Here is a 21,189-nt window from a genome sequence, read left to right on the forward strand (position 1 = left end):
CATAACTCATAATATAATTATTTCCCTGTTAGAGCTCACATTTGATAAACATGTGATCGCACCTTTCGTTTTTAAAAAGCTCTCTAAATATTTGTCATATTTTCTCCTGGTAGATAATTCCTATGTAGAGTTCAACCCTGATTTGCTGGATTATTTTTTTAATGATTATAGTTATTGTCACTGTTCCTGTGCTGGATTATTTTTTTGTCACTGTTCCTGTTCATTAAGGAAATAAAGGTCAGATAGCACAAATATTATTGATATATACGAGACTATCAATTGTTTAACAAGGAAAACAAGGAAACGACGTACTGCTAAGCCAGTGTTTGGTTTGGCACCCAGCCTCACTGGATGTTGACCCAAAAGAAATGAACTCATTTCCTTTCATGGACTGGTTGTCCATTTCTACTTTCTACTCTCCAGAAGGCATTCACGTCTATACTTGAATTGTTCTCCCATCGTAACTTCAATCTGCACGTGATCTTCATACGCTTTGCATACTTAAAACCACGCGTGTATTTCGCCTCTGAACGACTTGCGATCCACTTATGCAAATAGTATCCAAAACACCATGAGTTCATCAGCAAAATGTCGTCTCCTAGTCCCAGTGTTTGTTTGGGCTTGTGCCATTCTTCACAAAGGTAAATATACAACTAAAAATATCAAAATTACAAGCAGGAAGTAAAGAAATTAAAGATAAGTGTACATGTATTTGTGCCAATGTACATGTACATGTACATGTACATAAAGAATTGCCACCTTGAATGAATATTGGAAGATGTTCTTTGGCAATTTGGACAAAATAGTACTCAGACAAATATAATGTTATTTACAATACTTCAAGTTCAAGTATCCGAAACAATTCGTTGAATCAAATGTTTGAAAAAAAGTAGAAAAAGAAAACGAAGGCGGTGAAAACTTGAACGTGGGCACGTTGGAAATTTTGGCCCGATTGTTTATTAACGAGGCTTCGACTCGCCCGCTATGCGAGAGGGGGAGCTTTGCCGCGTGTCGCCCGCTACGCGGTCGAACGACTTGCGAACAACACAGATACTCAGGTTTGTTTACGGTGTAAATCGAGGATTTCCTTTTGTTCTCATCATCGTTCTTTTTTTCATTCAGCAACAGCTCCCATGTTTTTTGTACACGTTTTCTAATCAAGGACGTCCGCGATTTGATTCCTGTCTTGTATGTGTGTTCACATGTGTGTTTCCTCAATTTACACCATAAGAACACCCACATGAGTGTAATATGTTTCACGGTACCCTGTGGAGACATGGGTATAATAGGGAACAACGTCTCCACAAGGTTATCACGAAATAGATACATAAATTTTGCTCAAAAACTTGGAATTTTTAAGTTGTGTCCTCTTTTGTTCAGCGTCCTCTTTATAATATAGTACAGTATATTTCATTTTTAAGTTGTTTTTAAAATCGCCTTGTAATAAAGGAACGGCGGTTTAATCAATTGAACATATTTTACACTACAAAAGAAAAACTGTTTTGATACAATATTTGTATTACTTTTTATCGGCTTCAATTTTATTTTTAATGTAAAACAGTGCTACTTGTTGTTTCTTTTTTTTCTTTTTAACGTATTGTAAACATGTTTAAAGGGGAAGTGTCATTACAAAGTGTTGGAATTAAACTTTCGGAAAACGTATTAAAATGTGATTTTCGTATTTGTCATATTCTTGTGTGGCTTGTGCCAACCTCTCATACCACCAAAATGGTGAGAAATATAAAACGTATGCATTATTGTTGGGTAGTTTCATCTTTTTTTTTTACATTTTTGACTGTAGGGTTATCCGTTGATCTGGATTTGCGAAACAAGCCAGCCACACAGAGTAGCACTTACTATGCTGATGATCTCGGTATACCTCTTACTGCAGACAGAGCACTAGACGGAGATACCTCAACAATTTCACACACGCGTAATTATTTTCCAAATGTAATAATATGTATATATTAGACTTTATAAAAACCCTAAGGGAAAGATTCCAAAGTTTCATTTTTCAAATGACATTTTTCAATTGATCGAAAAATTATATTGTTTAAACGACGTAGTAAATTAAAAACGTACATAACGAGAAGGCATATTATTGATGTGTTCGTAATAGGCTTACTAATGTTTATTGAGCGCAGAAAAACTTGAACATTATATGATAAACTGTCACTTTAAATATCATGAAAGCCCTCAGTCGAGTTCGCGTCGTACATGGTTCCAAACTATTAAAGGCCAATAAGTTTGTCTCAAAGAAATCGCTCTTGAAGTACATAATTAGCGAGACATTAGCGGACAATATAAAGTTCAGCCTTGTACTCCTACCTGACAATATGCCGAAACGTTTCACGATGATAAATGCATCTCTGGCATGTTAGTGAAGAAGTCAATTGTATTGATCCGTCTGCAAATATTTTAGTTAAGATCGATCGCAAATAACATGCTGGGTTAATATTTTTTTCCAGTGGCGTAGCTAGGTCATTTTATTTGGAGGTGAGGGAAGATACATGAAAAAAAGGCACTTGCATGCCGATCAGGCACTATCGGAAAATAGGTGGCGCTTTTTATGGCAGCACAATTGCCGACGTTCGTGTGACATTCCAAGACTAAGAAAGGACATTCGTGAAAGAAAGGGCACTTGTGAAAAAGAATACCCGTTACACCGTTTTCATCCCTCCTTTCAGAAATGTCTCTTCATTTTTCCCGCCTACCTTAAATGATAAACCATATTTCAATGAATAATCCACACCATGGTTGCAACTTATTTCTATCCTTATTTTCATTCAATTCTCGCCAGTGTGTGCAGGAGACCAATGGTGGAGAGTGGATCTGGAGGCTGCGTACTGCTTGACAAGAATCACTGTAGTCAACACAAATGTTAATGGTAAGTCTAACAATGCGTGTGCAGTAGCAAGCAAGAAAGTTAATTTTATGAATTATCTGGGTTGGGCATTCATTTAAAGACCTGATTTGTATTCTGAGGAAAACTGTTTCATCAACTCACTGCAATTCAACTCAGAAGACTTCGCGGATGGAAAAGTGAAAATAGAAAATAGAAATATTGATGATTCCGTCAGTTCCGTCACTGGTTTTGGGCTTTTCATTAAGAACCTTCTTCGAAGTACAGTGAGACTTGACCTACCTAGAATGTTGATGGATGTTTCGCGCTGTTTCGAATTTGCGCTGTTCATCCATTTAAAAATTTTTGTCAATCTGCTATAACTTTGCGAAAGTCACTCGTTCAACGTACACACTATTTAAAAAAATGAACAATACCTGTACATACAATCACAAGCAGTGGCGTAGCCACGGGAGGGGGGCGTGACGGGGCGACTTCCCCCCCCCATGAATCCTTGTCGCCCCCAGTCGCCCCCACTGAGATTTCGAGTTTCTAAAAAAATATTATTGATCTACATGACGCCCCCCATGAAATGTTCCAGCCCCCCCCCCCCCTCTCCAGCGCCCCCCCCCCCCGGAAAAAATCCCTAGCTACGCCACTAATCACAAGGGACAAAAACCTGCCAATCATAATTATGACATCATAAAACTCAATTAAAACAAAGTCGGAGACACACAAAAAAACAAATTATAATGATGGAATTATTCAAATCAGTGAAGACAATGGTTTATGGACAGGAGTATCATTCAGAACAACTTTCTGTGAAAGAAAGATAACAATACCTCATCCAATAACACATATCGCATATAAATTGAACCCTAGCTCAGAGTTCAAATAGCCTTGTTAAGGGTTTCGACGATAGTGTTCGATGATCGATGGTCTGCCGCTAGCATAAACAGCAGCCGCCTGCTATGAACTCACACGTACTGTAGGGCAAACAGCGACCCCAGATGGCTATAAGCTACAATATGCGAATTAGTTGGTGATGACCGAAAACCTTGGAAAAACCGTCGCGATGGCTTATCTTTTCAGGGCAATTTTCATTATTTTGTCGTTGGATATGAAGCAAATTTCTGGACTCCAAATTTGTTTGAGAACGTAGCCACACTTTTCGGCTCTCTATCTTTGTTAACAAAAATGAGCCACCACAAAACACTGAATAGCAATCTCTCCTTTATTCGCATACGTATTCGTCTTCGGACATCCGGCGGCAAAATAAAGAAAAACATAGGCTAAAGTCACGGCGAATAAGTCGTCACCGTCACAACGAAGTAACACTCATAGTGTGCCAGCCAAACAAGGAAAAGTCCTCTAGAAAAAAATTTCACGGCATTTTTGGGTAATAGCTGGCACCCATGCTAGATCAATTCTTTGAACCATTACAAATAAGGTGTGGGTGGATGCCATCGTCAATTTTGGATTTCAAGGTCATTTTCAAGGTCAAGTGAGGTCAAAATAAAGAAAAACATAGGCTAAAGTCACGGCGAATAAGTCGTCACCGTACATACCAGTAAAAACTAGCAATCGGAGAAAACGGCATCTAAAGTTTTACGCCTTCTAGAACAACTTTTTGCGTCAATACTGCAGGGTATTTTCAGTTGGGTTTCTCGTTGAGGACACTCAAATTTGTTGTTTTTAACCCATTTGTGTATCAAAACAACAAGAAATAAGAGAAAAAGGTGAGTGCTAGTGAGTGAAACCAAAAAAGCTTCGAAACTGTAAATTTTCGTAGCACGCTTCAATGTATTACAACACTAGGAGAGTGTTACTTCGTTGAAACGGAGGTCAGCGCGCGCGTGCTCAAACAAGTGCCCAATTTCATAGCCCTAATTAACAGTAGACTAAAAGTTGTGCTTACTTTAGCAGAAAATCATGCCGCTGCTTAAGCACTATTTCATGCTGACGAGAGTGCGCGCCATACATTACAATGGTAAATAGCGCTTGAGTGTTATTTCGTGAAAACGAAAATGTTCACTCTGGCGCAAAAGTTGCCATGGATAATTAGCATAATTGTAAAGAAAAGCTCTTGAAGCTTTGAAACTTCGTGCAATGCTAGGCCTTGATGGATAATGTGTAAAAAAGTAAAAAAAAAAAAAAAAAAAACAATCAAAAAAAAATTAAAAAAAAAAAAAAACCCAAAAAAACTGAAAACCGAAAAAAAATATGGTTAAACACATGGAGCGTCACTTCGTGGTGTCGGTGACGAAATGTTTCAAGCGTGAGGTCGCTGTTCGCTGGTCACAGTACATTTTGGGATCCAAGAAACCAAGCCGGGAAAAGAGGGAGACAAAACAGAAGATAAAGAGATGAAATAACAACACATAGTGGCATTGCATGGCAACGGACAGCTCAAGATAGAGCGAGATTGAAATTGGTGAAGAGGCTTTCCTTTTGCAGTAGAGCTAAATAGGCTGGATACGTGTGAGTAGGGCAGAGCGCGCGACGCTTAGTTGTTTTAGTGGCCGACCACCAATCATCGGACACTATCGTCAAAAACCTTGACCGATGCTGACATTAAATGAAAAAGAAAAACGCGAAAAAGAAATCCTGTGCGCTTCAATACTTTTAATTTGATTGCAGCGGTTGGAAAAGGACTGTGGATATTACACTCAAGAGTGGTGAAAATATAGTCTTGAATGTCTATAAACGAACCTGAATGGCAGGACCAAAACCATGTGCCCGAAAACAAAATTGAATGCAATAATAGCAAAAAGAAAGCCGGTGTGAACAAAGTACACAAAAAAAACAAGTCTGAAAGTTTGTTGATCAAAATGAACGTTTTAGGCTGAAATCGGTCGGGAAAATCTATATTGATGAGACTTCATTGCAGGTTTGCGACTGAGAGGTGCCGTAGTACGGGCTGGTTTGAGTTCAGATCGCTCCCAGAACACCAAGATAGGATCTGCAGTCACACGTTCCCAGGCAAAGAAAGGAGCAATGATTAATTTCACATCGAGCCAAGCCATCGCTGCTCAATACGTTAGTGTGGAACTGTCAGGGACATGCCTTACTATGGCTGAAGTCAGGATTAGCACAGGAAACGTCATTACCAGCGGTAAGAGTAGAACTTGTCGATGAAGACTCAATAATCGCCGCATTCCGAATCATGGTGACCGATGATACAGGCGGCATCTCAGCTATGCTGGTGATATAACGAAAAGTCCGGACCACATGTTCACTTATATATCAAGTCATGCGATCACCAACAGAAAGACTTGATCCGTTTAAAAATGGTTGATAAAAGGTGACTCCCATGCTGATTTACAGCCTTCTATAGGCCTAAGCGATTTAATTGTCACGTTTCCATCGGGGTTCTAATTGGATGCTAATGCAGGATATTTTGAAATCGTCCTCACGAAGGGATTAAGTAAAGAGGGGCTGGCTTAAAATAAGGGAAGAGATAAATGATCATGTCTTCCTACGCTTGAGGATTATGGACTTTCATCATGGCCAGTGTGTTGGGAGGTATATGATTTTCACAACTAATTTTATGTAATGGTTAATAATACTCACACACTTTTTTGCCGTTGTAACGCAAACCATGGATTCTACTAGTATAACAGTCAGCTGGTCTGGAGTGCGATGACGCTATACACACACTATTAAGAACCAGATAGACTTACATAATAATATATTGGCTGGTCAATGATTTTCACAATTACTTTTATGTACTCGTATATAACAATCGCGTGTATTTTATTGCCGTAGTAATGCAAACGAAAGCCATGGGTTGTAATAGTTTGACAGTCAGCTACCTAATATCCATGTTCAACATTTCTTTCCATAGTAACGCAAACAAATGTCGATGCTACACGTATGACAGTCAGCTGGTCTACAGTGCCCTGTGCTGATCATTACAGCGTGGAGTATGCCCTGACCTATAAGGATAAGGCCTAAAAAAAAAAAGTGTTATGTTGGCGTAACCCGACCGACCCTAAAAATGCGGCCGACCCTGGATATTTTTTTTTTTTTTGAAGGGAAGAAATATAATTAAAATCTATAGAAATGAATTTTAAATACGTTTTGAAACCATTTCTGACCGTTTCTCCTCAATTGTATGACGATAGCGCGCGTGGAACTTTGGAGTGCACAATGTTTTGCACCTTCCTCTCCATGACACAACGAACATGCAGAAGATCGCGCAGGCCTAGCCTAGTGCGCGTGCGGAGATCGATGCACCATGCATGCATGATAGATGCACATGTACGTGTACAGTACATGTATAGCCTCGTCCTAGACTGTTGCACGGCGCGAACTGCTACATACACTATTGAAAATACTTCGCTATTTATTCCATGTTAAAAAAAAATAGTTCATTATAATATAAATTATTTTAATTAATTTTTCACTATTTAACACGATAACAATTGATATATATTTATTCTAAAAATGGTAAACTATTCTGTAACCCCGGCGGCCGACACGACCCGGCCGCGCCGCGCCGGCCCCCGGCCCGTGGTTACGCGCGTACGCCGTCGCATCATGGCGCCCGGTACCGAAGCGTACAGTGTTTCCATCAAGGGCAAATGGGGATCTTCGGTCATTTTCGACCGTTTAATGCGGATAAATTTGAGTCTAGAGCTGGGGGTAATCGCCCAGAGCTGTGCCGATGGTGTACAAGCGGGTTACACCGTGCTAAACATACAAACTTCAAGGAAGAATCGGGTCCATATAAAGATGTCGATGCCAGATGAAACGGCTAACAGTTTGTCTGATTTTGGATTCCGCTTTTTGATATGTACCTTTGATATGTACCATGCCTTCCTTAAATTTTCCTCGATCTGACAGTTTTTTTTTTATTTGCACAAAAACAAGAAACTATAAAAGAAAGACATAAAAAGTGAAATAAATGTCACTCAGAGTTTAAAAGTATACAAATAGTAGTCTTGTTTTCTTTTGTTATCGTGTACTACTACCGGCTTAATGTCATTTTCGTTGCTGGGATTTAAAAAAAAAAAAAAAAAAAAAAAAAAAAAAAAACCGACCGACCTACCCTATTTTTTCTGGCCCGTTACGCCAACATAACTTTTTTTTTTTTTAGGCCTAAGTGTGAACACATCAATACACCAGCGTACAGTAGCCGCTGCATGTGTCAGGGAAGCATGACAATTATAAACAGTCTGATGCCAAACTCTGGGTACACTGTACGAGTCAAGGCTTATGTATATGGTGCATACGGACCAATAAAAACAGCAATCGTCACAACCGCATCATCAGGTATGGCACTATAGGTTTTACGGTCTTCAGTCTTTTGGCTTGTTTGTTGTAACTTATTGTCTTCATCCAAATGCAATATCTCTAACCCTCTGGTACTTATTTGATATTGCAGCACCGACTGGACCACCCACTATTGTGACACCTGGGTCTCAAGCCCAACGCAGCCTAGCCTTCTCCTGGAGCCTCCCAGTGTGTGGAAACCGAGGCGGTGTCATCACAGGATACGACTATAGGCTTAGTACAAGTGGAGCTGCACCAATGACTCGCCAGACTACAGCAAGCCTCTCAGTTACAATAGATGGACTTACTCCCTTTACTTATTACAGTTTTCAAGTTGCTGCAAGGACTAATGATGGGACTGGACCGTACAGTGCGGCTGTAGCATCAAGAACACACGAAGCAGGTAGTCTAAGACTTTTGTTCTACCTCGATCTCATTTCGCCATCTCCATCTTCTCCTTCGTATTTCGGTTTGATTCTAATTTTGATGCGGTTGTCTTGCAGTTGTTTATGGATTCTATATACAAATAACCCCTCGAACAAAGTAAACAAAAAGGTCAATAATAAAGGAAATTCCTTTAAACCAGGAATTTAATTCAAATACATATTCTTAATTGGTTAATTGTTTTTTTAGTGCACGGTGCCGATAGTTTTATATCAGTTGCAAGAACCAATCAAATATTCGTTTTGGTGTTCAATCTTAACAGCGCCCACAGTTCCCCGCAATGTTCGCATCCTGTCGATAGATTACATGTCCGTCAGTCTGGGCTGGAGTGTACCGGATCCACCGAATGGACGCATCACACACTACAATGTTCGCTACTGGAGGAGTGGAGACATGCAAAACATGGAGACTGATCCTATTGTCATAGGATTGATGCACAGTATCACGGGCCTTGAAGCCGGTGTGCCATACCTGTTCGTGGTATATCATATTCTTTATTTTTTCTATAAATCGGTACAACTATTATCGTTACAAGATAATTGGTGCATCAGAAACTAATGTTCTTCCCACGTGTATCTAAAACTGACAAGTTTCGTCTACGATCCCAATTATATCATGGCAGAGGCAAACACCATCAAACTGCTACATTGACATGATTAACAATAGATAACTTTGCGTAACAACATTAAATGTTCGCCTACGTTTTTACGAAAAACAGAACTTATAGTGTTTGAGGATCACAAATAATTTTAACCGATTTCATCTGAAGCATCGAATTGCAATAAAATGGCAGGGTTTTGATATGATTGCTACAGGTGCAAGCTGTGACGTCTGTTGGTCCTGGCCCTTGGAGTGACTATATCGAAGCAACGACAGCAATCGGAGGTAGACTATCTGGGAAAAAACAGTGAAATAAACTACAATGAGACGCTTAAGTCGATTTCTTTGTTCAACTTTAATCTTGATCTTTGTGTATTGTTTCTTTGGTATTTATATCAATGACGTAAACACATCGTTCTGATTGTATTCCACAAAAGTATATCGTTCACATAATATTGTGCTAATGTAAACTTTGATTTCCGCAGTTCCTCGACTTGTAAGGAATCTGAACTTCACGAAGAGGACAGAGACATCTATCACTTTGGTCTGGAACCCACCGCTACGACCTAGAGGACCAATCACTGGTTACATAGTATGTACACTTGTCCATCTATCCCATTGGAAAATTGTGTGTAATTCAAATCCAAAATGAAAAGTATTTAAAAAAAGTATACATAGTCCTAGGACGGAGCATGCAGCGGCGTAGCCAGGGCTCTCATCCTGGCGGGGGCGGGGGGGGGTGGAGGTGCTGGATGTTACAGTGGAGGGGCGCCCAATTTGATCCGTACTCTAAGGTAGACAGGCTTTTCCATCGGACAGCTGGCCTCCATAAAATCAAATAGTGTGAGGGGACACCATCTTTTAATGAGGGCCCTGAACAAAACCAAATTCATGGTAATTGTCAGACAATAGTATTGCTATACGCATTCCAAGGGACGTTAAAATAATCAGCCAATTGCGAAAATTAGAGTTTTTTTCGATTGCCTAATTTTCAGAGTGGGAAGGGGGCGACTGGGGGAGCGACGAATTTTTTTTTATAGGGTGCGCCCCCACCCCCGTGCGAAGCGAGTAGTGCTGAGGATGTCAAATGAGATCAAGGACTGACACCTACGTTGCTCCTGAAATTATTGTTAAGATGTGAACATTTTGCGTTGACATAGGTCCTGCTAGGACTGACATGTTAGGCCACCTTTTTTTTGTGCTTAATCAACTCCCCGAACACAATCTTCTCAGAAAGTGCCTGGATTCTACTTTGGAATTCTCTCTCTTTTTTGGTAGGTAGAGTACCGTATCTTGGACAGGCCTTATCGACCAGACTTCACAGCAGGGGACACATACGAAGGCAGTGAAGCTCAGAATTCACCCTTTACAATAACCAACCTGGAACCTGGTACTAAATATGAGTTTAGGGTGTTGGCAAAGAATGAAATGTTCACAGGGACAGAACACCGAGTGTTGGAAGTTTACACGAAGCCGATGACGGGTAAAAATATTTCCTTTTTTTAATTAATGATTGTCAATACGTATTAAACCTGTGCGATTCGTCTGATGATCAAGACGACAGCCACGAAGGTTGGGTTTAAAATCCGTTTCGAAATGTACCCTTTGGCGACTACATTGAAATATTGTCTTGTTGGGCCCATGTACTACATGACAGAACGGTTAGTTAGATTTCAGTTTAAAAATTTCATGTCAAAGAGAAAGAGATATCGCTAAAACGAAATCTTGACAGGAACACTAAGAACTTGACAGGTGTATACAGAGCCACAATCAGGTATGATGTCCGAGTCACTGAGTAGTTTATGAATGTCAGTCGATCATAAAATTAAAACAGTCGTGTAGAATACTTTTGAAAAGCTGACTGATTCCTCTGTTGATCTTGAGAACTGACTTTAACGTCTACGAGATTTTCAAAGAAAAGGAAAACAACAACAACAACAATGGCCGACTGTTTCCACTTTCGAAAATATTCCAATTCAACTTAAATTTTCTATTTATTATCACAAAATATATTTATTGTATATATTTACCCATCTGAAACTATAAGACTAGGACAATTTTAAAAAGGATTTTGATGCTTTTATTTAATGACAAACTGCAAATTTTTAATTTCAACAGATCCACCTGCTCCACCCAAACCCACTCCAATTCAAGAGAAAACAACAGACATGACAGTCACAATCAGTTTGGCAGCTCCAAAGTCTGTTGTGTACATTGAGTAAGTAAACAGAAACAACCCTTTTTTTTTAGAAAAAGACGTCGATTTAAGATATACTTTTAACACCAAAACCTATTATAGCAAAATATAAATGGGATCTATTGTAAGAGCAGCTACCAACGTTTTTGAGTTTGTTTATCTTGAATGTTTTTGAAAACCTGACCCTTGTTACGATCAATAATTGTTTTAAGTTGCGCCTTGCAACTGCAATGCTTAATTTTCATTGATGGCATGCACATTTCGATGTGTTATGGTATAAGTTAACATGTCCGTTTAAAATGTAGTATTAGACAACATTACATGCTACATTTAAAAATCATGTATTTTCAATTACAGTTGTATTATTACATTTTATTACAGATCATACGTGATTGAGGTTAAGAAGGCTGGTACATTGTCTGTGACCAAAAGAGATGTTCTCGTTACGAGACGTTCTGAGGACCTGGGTGACGGTTACATTGCTGCTGAATTTCCTAAGAATAGCCTTCCTGCTGAATTCGTAGTCGGAGACTCTAAGATGTATGGCGGCTACAGGAACGCACCGCTGCAGCGAGATGCTGTATACAACATCCGTGTTGGGTCTGTTACCAAAGGCAACGAAACTGTGAGTTTCCATAACAAGGTTTTGCCCAAAAATGTGCCAAAACAAAACAAAACAAAATATCAACGAATGTTTATTATTTGCTTACGCTGGACGGTCGTATAAAGGGTGTATGTTATTCTAATTAAATAAGCCTCTGTTATGGTGACATCACACTTTGTTTACATGTGTGTTTTTTGTGGGAGCCTGGTAGGAACGACGCTTTCGTAGCCCAATAGAAACTCGTACAAGTAAACAAAGTGTCACGTCAGAGGCTTATTGAGTTCATGAAAAGTTCACTCATAGCAACACGGCGATTTTAGAAGCTGATATGGTTCCCCATTTTGAATGACAGTTCTTTATGTTAAAAATACTCTTGGCAGAAGTGATTAATTTTCCCATTTCATGTTTCCGATGTTTCTTACAAAATTAGTGATACCAGTTTCTTTCATGTTCTTTAGTTACCTATAATGTCGTAATTACAATGTTCTTCGTATCGCTCACTTTGAGTCACATTGTCGTTCTGCAGGAAGCCACGGTAACATATTCTGAGCCACTGACAGTCATTGGTAAGTATATATGAAGAATTTATTACAGAACAGCAAAATACCGTAAAAGTGCTATGGAAATAACTGACTGGACTAAAACTTCTGAATTTCTTTTAAGTGCAAAAACCATCAACGAATGGCAACGGAATCATTATTGCTGCTGCCGTGTTTAGTGCGATAGTGGTTGGTTTTGTCCTAATTATTTTCGTTGGATGTGTGGTGTGGAGGAGACGAAATCGCCAGAATGCTTCAAACAGTTCTCTAATAGTGCCCAGACCTGTGGAACTGGTAAGTGTCACTCTCATAGCGTGCAATTTGGTATTGATTTTTTTTCATGTGATTATTTGTTTGATCTAGTTATGAACTGTAAGGTACACAACTAGGATTGTTTATTGGATGAGTTAATGTGTAGGCTCTGATGCATACAGTGTTATTGCGAAACTAAAACAACCAAAATATTTCTTCTGTCATTTGAGCTAATTGACTTCAACAAAATGTGTTTCACTTACTTTCAATCATTGTCAAAACTTATTTCATTATTGATTGTGCAGCTTTCAGCTTTATAGGGATTTTTTTTTTACCTTTTTTTATTTATTTCCTAGGTTGCCAAACCCACAACCTACGAAAACTACCCACCAAGAGCTGTCAACCCCGATGGCGATATATATGAGGATGTTGGGCTTCCCGTCTGGGCCAGGAAACTGGAAATCAAATGGGAGAATTTGATGATCGATGATGAGATTCTTGGTAAGGGTAACTTTGGCGAGGTACGGGCAGGAGGCGTGAGAATCAGAAGCCAGGTCACCAAAGCAGCCATCAAAACTCTCAAAGGTAACTGTACTCGTGATTAGGATAAACACATCGTAAATGCTGGTTCCCACAGTGCCAGTCCTGTGTTCTCTTACTTCATGACGCACTCACCGACTGACTCACTCAGTGACTCACTGAATGTCACATAATGATCCCATCAGAGATGGACCAAGTCACCCTGCATCGACGATGAAGGGGCTATAAACAGATGCATGAAGAGGCTTCAAGGAATAGCCATGTTGAATCAATAGCGTAAAACTGTGTGCGTTATGCAACCACAGACTGAGTGACTGACTGACTGAAGTTCAGATAATATCCTAAATCAAGGCTTTAGGTTCCAGCTTGGCAAACCTTGTGTTGTTCATCAATCAAAGATTGACGATGCGACTTCCTTGTTTGTCGGTATACTGTATTTTCATTACAGTAATTCGCATCGCACTGTAACATACTCATTTTTAAAAAAAGTAGAATTACCAAATAATGAACTGTAAAATATCTATATTTACTGTAAAAATATTTTGGCGGTCAGCTGAGAACGAATTTTTGAAAGACATGTCAGATCTGATATTTGTTTCCTTTTCTATATACAGACAGCACCTCTGATGCTGCTACGGACTTCAAGGCAGAGTTGCAGACGATGGTGGGCATTAAACCACACCCTAATATTGTACGTCTCCTTGCCGCATGTTTTCATGAAGGTAAACTAATCATGATTTCTATACCAAAAGACAGCCCAGTGTTTTACATTTTGTAACTACTTTGCGCTAGTCAAGACTGGGCGTTTAGCAAGGTCAGAATTGAACCAGTTACTGGAATTAATTATCTCCAACATTAATCATATCAACTGAAATATGACCAATTCAAGTTCAAACTACATAGTTTATTTTGATTACAGACAACTAATTATTACTCTATATTTGTAACTCTATAACTTCTATGGAGCTTAAACTTGAAGAACACACACTCAAACATTTGAACTGCTTGAACCCAGACAAGAGGCCATACTTTCAGGTAGAAGCGTAAGTTAATTAGCTGACCGGACTTTTGTCAATCTGAATTTACGTTACCCTACGTAGAATCACACCATGAGGCAAGTGAATTCACAACCATTGTTTTATAAATTATTGCAAGTTAAGCTAAATTGTTTGAGAAACGACAACTAATCCTAGTTATTCTAGCTTCGATAGAGCTTAAACGTTAATAACAACTAATAGACACGTGGACATACTTTTAGGCAAAAGGGGAAAAGTGAATTGGCCAACTGGACTTTTGTCAATCTCAATTTTGATAACCTAACGCAGTATCACATCATGAAGCGAGGCTATTTCAAAAGAAAACCCCTTGTAATTATTTTTCTTATCAAAGGCATTCTGTATGTGGCACTGGAGTTTCTTCCCAATGGCAATCTTCGTGATTATCTGAGGAGCATTCGCCCGAAGCAGAAAAGAGCTGGCCACTCAACTGACGGCGCATCTCCGGTGACTTCTTCAAACTTGTTGAAATTTGGCACAGACGTTGCCAAGGGGATGGACCATCTCTCCAAGACAGGAGTAAGAAGTCTATTCCAACATTTTAAATTATTCTAACTTTTGCATGTATTAGTTTGAATACCACAGCTCTGTCGTGATTCTAATCACTTTCAGCATCTTCATATGCCATTCTATCTCTACGAAATTCCTAGGGAAAATGTCCTTTTCCATAGTCTAGTGTAGTCACAGGTGAATGTTTGCTTGAGGCTTGCAGTAAATGTTCTGGATGTCACTTAATTGTTAGATAATTGCACATGGTCGGTTGAAATACTTGTCTGTTTTATAGATTATCCATCGTGACTTGGCAGCAAGGAACATACTTCTGGCCGAAGACCTGACCGCCAAAGTGTCTGATTTCGGCCTTTCACGAGGAGAGAACATCTACGTTCAAAAATCATCGGTAATGTGCAGAAAGTAGAATCATCTTTAAAGGATAATGACTAATCAATACGAGAGGAATAACTCAATTGCTTTTAGTGAACATTGTAACAAAACATCTAAAGAATTACACATACAAAAAATCATCTCGGTGTTGTTTGGTGTCAATCAAGTACCCAAGAAAGACGATGTTTACCAATCATAAATTTCGGCTGAAATTCTTTCGGTTTATATGGCACCTTATTTCATGAAAAGAGTTGAAATATATGTTCTTTCGATTGTAGACCAGGATTCCCGTTCGCTGGTTGGCTATCGAATCTTTGACGCGTCGTGTCTACAAGTCCAAAAGTGATGCGTAAGCAAAATTTAATGCAACATAATTTTGTCACAGAATTTGATTCTCACACCGTTACTTAGTTTAAAAAAAATACAAAGGAAAAACATATGAACTCTATATAATTGGCCTCCGCCAAGGAGGTAATGTTTTCATCGGATATGGCTTGTTTGTTGGTTGGTCAATTTGTTGGTGTGTTTATTAACAAGATAACTAAAAAAAGTATGGGCGGATTTGCCTGAAATAATGTTTAAGTACAAATCGATTACATTTGGCCTTGGCGGAAGTTTGCGCTCTATGAGTGATTTCTAGTTGAATATGAGTTTAAATCAATGATTTTCATTGTTTACCTCAGTTTTCTATCCTAGGGAAAACAATTCAATCGTCTTGCTAAGGTATTTCCATTTTCATTTTTGCGAATCATCTGTTCATCATCTGTTCATCTTTTAGGTGGTCGTTTGGCATCTTGCTGTGGGAGATAGCAACATACGGTAAGTTATGTAAGCTGGGATAACTCTGTACTGTCGTAAGATTGCTGCTAATGCTAACACAATGGTACTAATTAATCCAATTTACAACTATTAGTGGATCATTGCTTTTAGGAGCCACTCCGTACCCTGGTATTGAAAGTAAGTCACTGGCCGAGAGATTGCTGGATGGATACCGCATGCCCAAGCCGGACAACTGCGCCGATGAAATGTAAGGAAACACACTACTCTCCTTTAGCAGTATGAATACAGATTTCGATTTCAATTCACCAATATTCACTGAACTATTCGAATATAAACCTTGCAATAACTATTGTTTTGATAATGATAAGTAAGAATTAATTGTAAAAAAGGGCAGCAATTTCAAGTGAAGACAGACGATTTTTAGAAGTTTTCTTTGGGCAGCGATGACGCAGGAATAAGACGTTCAGACCTACTTGAGTAACTGTGACATGTGTTGATTTAGACTCTCACTGGGACTCTCATTTTAGTTTTCTTTGAATTTGTATTGATTCAGTTATAATCTGATGTTGAAGTGCTGGCATGAGGTGCCAAGTAAGCGTCCAACCTTCAAAGTACTCTACGAAACTCTCGAGAAAATGAACTCCAAATCGTATGAAAATGTAAGCGTGCTGCCGAGTTTCAAGAACACTTTTAGGTTACAGATCTGATAAATATTAGATACATTGGATACCTTCTTTTACCAAAATGTATGATAGATGCAAATAACAATTATCAATGTATTTGGTTTGGCTATTTCTCTCAGTACATTAAAGCAAACCTTATTTTCTTTGATAAACAGATTTTGTTTTGTTCGATGTTTTGAACAGTTCACTAATGCAACATCTTTTGATTTTTGTAGGTTGTCTTGTCACCGACTGTCTACGAGAACTTCATCATCAAGCATGAGTTTGATGACAACTAGATGACGTCATTATCTTTACGCTGTAATGCATCATCTTCGAAATTACTCAAGCATGTGGTTCAGCATTTTTCCCGATTATTTTCAGTGTCGGGTTTGAGTGTTAGCATTAACGCAGACTTTTTTTTGAACAATGTCAAGTAGAATATTTAAATCATCTTATGTCCTTGTACATAGTGGATCTTAATTCGTTCAGAATTTAGCCTCTTATATTATATATTTGTTACAAGACTTACTAAGCATGTTTACATTATTATCAAATTTATAACTCGTTTACAGTTTTAGAGTAAGCATTTATATTATGTTAAATATCGTAGTAGGCTGCTTAGAGTGTTGTTTTAAATCTCAAAAGCTTTCGCAGAAGATCAGGTTTCAAAATGTAATTGTACAGCGAGGACGTACCGAATTGTGTATAGTTCACTCCTAAAGCATTGTAATTAAATCAACTGTTGTATTGAACAGCGAGGACCTATGCCGTGAAATACCGATGTACTGTATGTAGTTCACTCCTAAAGCATTGTCATTAAATCAACTGATGTTGTATTGTATAGCGAGGACTCACCATGAAATACCAATGTACTGTGTGTAGTTTACTCCTAAAGCATTGTCATTAAATCAACTATTGTATTGTATGGCAAGGACTTACCATGAAATACCGATGTACTGTGTGTAGTTTACTCCTGAAGCATTGTCATAAAATCAACTGTTAATTGTATCGTATAGCGAGGACTTACCATTAAATCAACTGCTGTATCGTATAGCGAAGACTTAGCATGAAATACCGATGTACTCTGTGTAGTTGAACTCTAAAGCATTTAACCTTTGGTATAGCGCAGGGCTATTTTGTTTTGTAAATAATGTGTAATCAACATTATTTACTGAAATTAACGATTTTAAGGATCAATTGTGTATGTACAAACGAATCTGTTATTTTCAATCACACATATAAATGGTTTATAACTAAAACATTTCTTCCTGTGTAGCTGTCAGTACTGTCAGAAAAAAATATGCATCTAGGATTAGTGGAATGCTTGTATGCTTAATACGTTTTATTGTCAAATGATGTTATCAACATTACCTACTCAGATTAACGTTTTTAAAACTAAATAATACCTAAACATTATAGTGTAATTTTCGATCACTGATATTTAGCCGATAAAAAGTTCTGAAATATATTTTTTTTCAAAGGTTATTTCGTTAATTCTGTCAGAGAGATTAGGAAGGATATTACAACTTATTTTCAAAATAGGAACTTACGACAGCTGTTTAAATGTAATCTCAACATTCTCAATCTTCACAAATATGTTTATTTCAAAGGGTCAGCGTTTTTATAAGAATCGTATTTTTTTTTTCAGATTGGTTAGTCTTTGTTATGAGACAACGACATGTCGTTATGTTGATTATGTTGAAATCCTTTGAATTGTTCTATATTCGACGCTTTTTGTTCCGAAAAACAAATGATTGACCCCCCAAAAAAGTGGAAAATAGCCCCTTACGTTCAGTGACAGTGTGAGATCAATTTGCGTACACGGCTTCATTATTTGTAGTTGATAACAAATTAAAAAAAATCTGAATGCCAACAGTTTTGCTTCCGTAAATTTCACAACCATGGACTTTATACTGTGAATAAATCGCACACCATCCGTTGATGAATATGAATGGCATAACGCAAGAGTAATGGGTTTAGGGAAGGAATGAATTTCTCCAATCACAAATTCATTCCATCGGTCATTAATTTTGATGTATTTTTGTCAACGGTTCCAGTATGTGCAAACTGTGTTCTTGTTGGAAGTAACGTCGCCCTCTATCGCAAAGTTGTAGGTTTGCGTGTCCAATAAATAGCGCCCTCTTAATTTTTATGAAAGCTTCGGGCGGTTATTTTGGACCCGTGTTAAAGTGATGACTTCTTTTAGGGGAAATGGGAGATTATATGTTTGTGACCTCATAATGTATGCGTTCTTATTAGGTAGATTTTGTTTTACCGACGCAAGGGTCACACACCACGCGCAAACTACCTGTGTATACGAGAATGTACGGGCACCGACCGTAAAAACGGCACTACGAAGTATACTTTTCCTTTAAAAGATTTTGTGAAAACAGAGAGCGGTTATCAGCAGTGGGTGCAACCGAATATAGCCTATAGCTTGTGAGAGCTGGTTGGAACTTGTCATGTGAGGGCGCACAAATTGAGACTTTGCTCACCCCAACAGCTCTCTGTCAATGACCTTTACTTTCTTTTGAAGTCTAATGAGACACTTTTTGGGCGGCACGTGTCCAATGGTCGGCAAAGACATATGCACACGCGACCCGAACGTACGAAAAAGAGGCCTTTGCTAGGGCAATGACTTCGGAACCCAACCGTCACCCATGTGAAAGCTCACCGCTTGAACCAGGACTACCATTCGAGCTACATCACGACCAGGAAACAAATCTGTAAAAACAAATCTGGATATTTCAACATGTAGCCTACGTGCCGAAAAAAATGACGTGTACCGCTATTACAAGTATAGACTGAAAACGTCTATGATGACCCCGAGACTTTTGCGTACCGAGTGTGGGACTGAAAGGGGAATTCCCCGGCATTGTGACTGCTCTGTATAAGAACGGGTTGGGACAATAGACTGGAATTGAGTGACGTGTGCTTTAGGCTCCGGTTTCTGGTATGGAGCTTGCCCAAAAAGTGATGCGGCGACGCGGCTTTTTTTTCCCTGTTTTATTTGCTTCAAATGTCGGCTGATGACTGCAAATGGTGCCCGATTAAACTAAGTGCAAATATTATGGGAGACCAGAGAGGCCACATAAAGCTTATTCTCGATCATAACCCCATCTAAAAACACGTTAAAATTGTGCAGTAGCAGGATTCCAGTCAAACCAGTGAGTTTGGCGGTTATGAAACATCATTTTTCATTGAAAAAAAAACTTTCATTTTGCCGACGCGCATGGCTACGGCGACGCGCGCGCATACCAGAAACCGGAGATTTTTTTTTTTTTTTTTTTTTTTGGCCTTATAAAGTGTACAGCCTCTAACCAATGATACTAACCACACGCAAGCCCTGCATCTGGAAGGAAATAAATTCGACCTGATTTTTGTGTCAACATTTCCCCACGATAACTGAATGCAGCAAATGTCATGCACAAGTTAAATCTCACTGTTCGTAAATTCAAGCAAACCCGTTCATTACGAGGACAACACACAACTCAAGCAGAAATATCCATCTTTACCGAGCACAGACTTTTCATGCACGACCTGATCAAGTTTCGCAGAAATGTGGATGTTCAGCAGATGATACAGAAGTTTTAAATTTAATTTGGTTTTCCGAACCCCCCCCCCCACACACACACACCCAGACACAACCCACCCACACACACAGACTTGTTTCACATACCTAGTGTGGACTTTCCTTTCTTTTCGTGTAGTTAAGGAACACCAGTGGAAAACTCATTTTTCTCAAACTGTGAAAACTCTTACAACCCAATTTTTTTTCAATGATTCCCTTTAGTGTTTCTCTTCATTCTGCTACGGATAAACCTAACCCAAAAATGCCTCTAAACCTGTTTTCCAGAAATGGGGAAACACTGTGTGGACGTGGGCAAGTCCACACTTCGTCGCTGCTACCTACATTATGTGGACGTCTTTTGTTCGGAAGTCCACACTGTGTATGTAAGACAAGCTCACCCAGACTAACCCTCCCAGACACACACACACACTCACATATTCCTCGAGGTAATTCTTGTCTTTTAATTTGAAAATTCCTAAACAACCGTCAATCTTTCTGTTTAGATTTTAAAAGCTAGAATTTTCAGTAAAACCCATAATAATTTTCTTTCCCCATTGGCTCACTTTTGATAAATATTAAAAAGCTGTCTAAATATTCAGTTTGTCTTTTTTTCCTGGTATATATCGTTAATTCCTATGAAAAGTTCAATTCTGAGTTCTATAATTATTGTTAGTTTTTTGTTACTGTTCCCGTTCCTTAAGGAAATAAAAGTCAGATAGTATGAAGATTATTGATATTATACGCGACTATCAATTATTCAACGAGGAAGTGAATTCTAGGCCAGTGTGTGGTTTGGCACACATGCAGCCCCTCTTGATATGGTTGACTCAAAAATGAACTCATTTCATATTCACGGTTTCATTTCAGACAGCATTCACGTCTAAATGAATAGTTGTTCTCCCACAAGTTCAATCTACACGTGACCTTTACACGCCTTTACA

At 38.7% G+C, this 21,189-nt stretch overlaps 1 protein-coding gene across 1 annotated transcript; it reads left to right on the forward strand.

The window, feature by feature from the left end:
* The first annotated feature begins 409 nt into the window (after window positions 1–409).
* Window positions 410–17,019, forward strand: LOC119736733 (angiopoietin-1 receptor-like). Its single transcript, XM_038210746.1, has 22 exons — window positions 410–641; window positions 2,801–2,887; window positions 6,690–6,793; window positions 7,951–8,119; window positions 8,232–8,522; window positions 8,826–9,043; window positions 9,379–9,448; window positions 9,649–9,755; window positions 10,442–10,646; window positions 11,282–11,381; window positions 11,742–11,989; window positions 12,495–12,530; window positions 12,628–12,797; window positions 13,112–13,340; window positions 13,910–14,017; window positions 14,685–14,869; window positions 15,135–15,248; window positions 15,511–15,581; window positions 16,011–16,051; window positions 16,163–16,259; window positions 16,566–16,671; window positions 16,911–17,019. The coding sequence occupies exons 1-22, from the start codon at window positions 572–574 to the stop codon at window positions 16,971–16,973; spliced, it is 2,889 nt and encodes a 962-aa protein (XP_038066674.1). The 5' UTR covers window positions 410–571; the 3' UTR covers window positions 16,974–17,019.
* The last annotated feature ends 4,170 nt before the right edge of the window (window positions 17,020–21,189 follow it).

This window comes from Patiria miniata, unplaced genomic scaffold (assembly GCF_015706575.1).
Source record: "Patiria miniata isolate m_02_andy unplaced genomic scaffold, ASM1570657v1 HiC_scaffold_3, whole genome shotgun sequence".
Classification (NCBI taxonomy): Eukaryota; Metazoa; Echinodermata; class Asteroidea; order Valvatida; family Asterinidae; genus Patiria; species Patiria miniata.

Excerpts from the sequence above, each read along its gene's own strand:
- LOC119736733 (XM_038210746.1), top strand. The coding sequence starts at position 572 with ATGAGTTCATCAGCAAAATGTCGTCTCCTAGTCCCAGTGTTTGTTTGG. Across the intron at positions 9,044-9,378 it reads GTGTGCCATACCTGTTCGTG|GTGCAAGCTGTGACGTCTGT; the intron begins GTATATCATATT and ends TGATTGCTACAG. Across the intron at positions 16,052-16,162 it reads GTGGGAGATAGCAACATACG|GAGCCACTCCGTACCCTGGT; the intron begins GTAAGTTATGTA and ends CATTGCTTTTAG.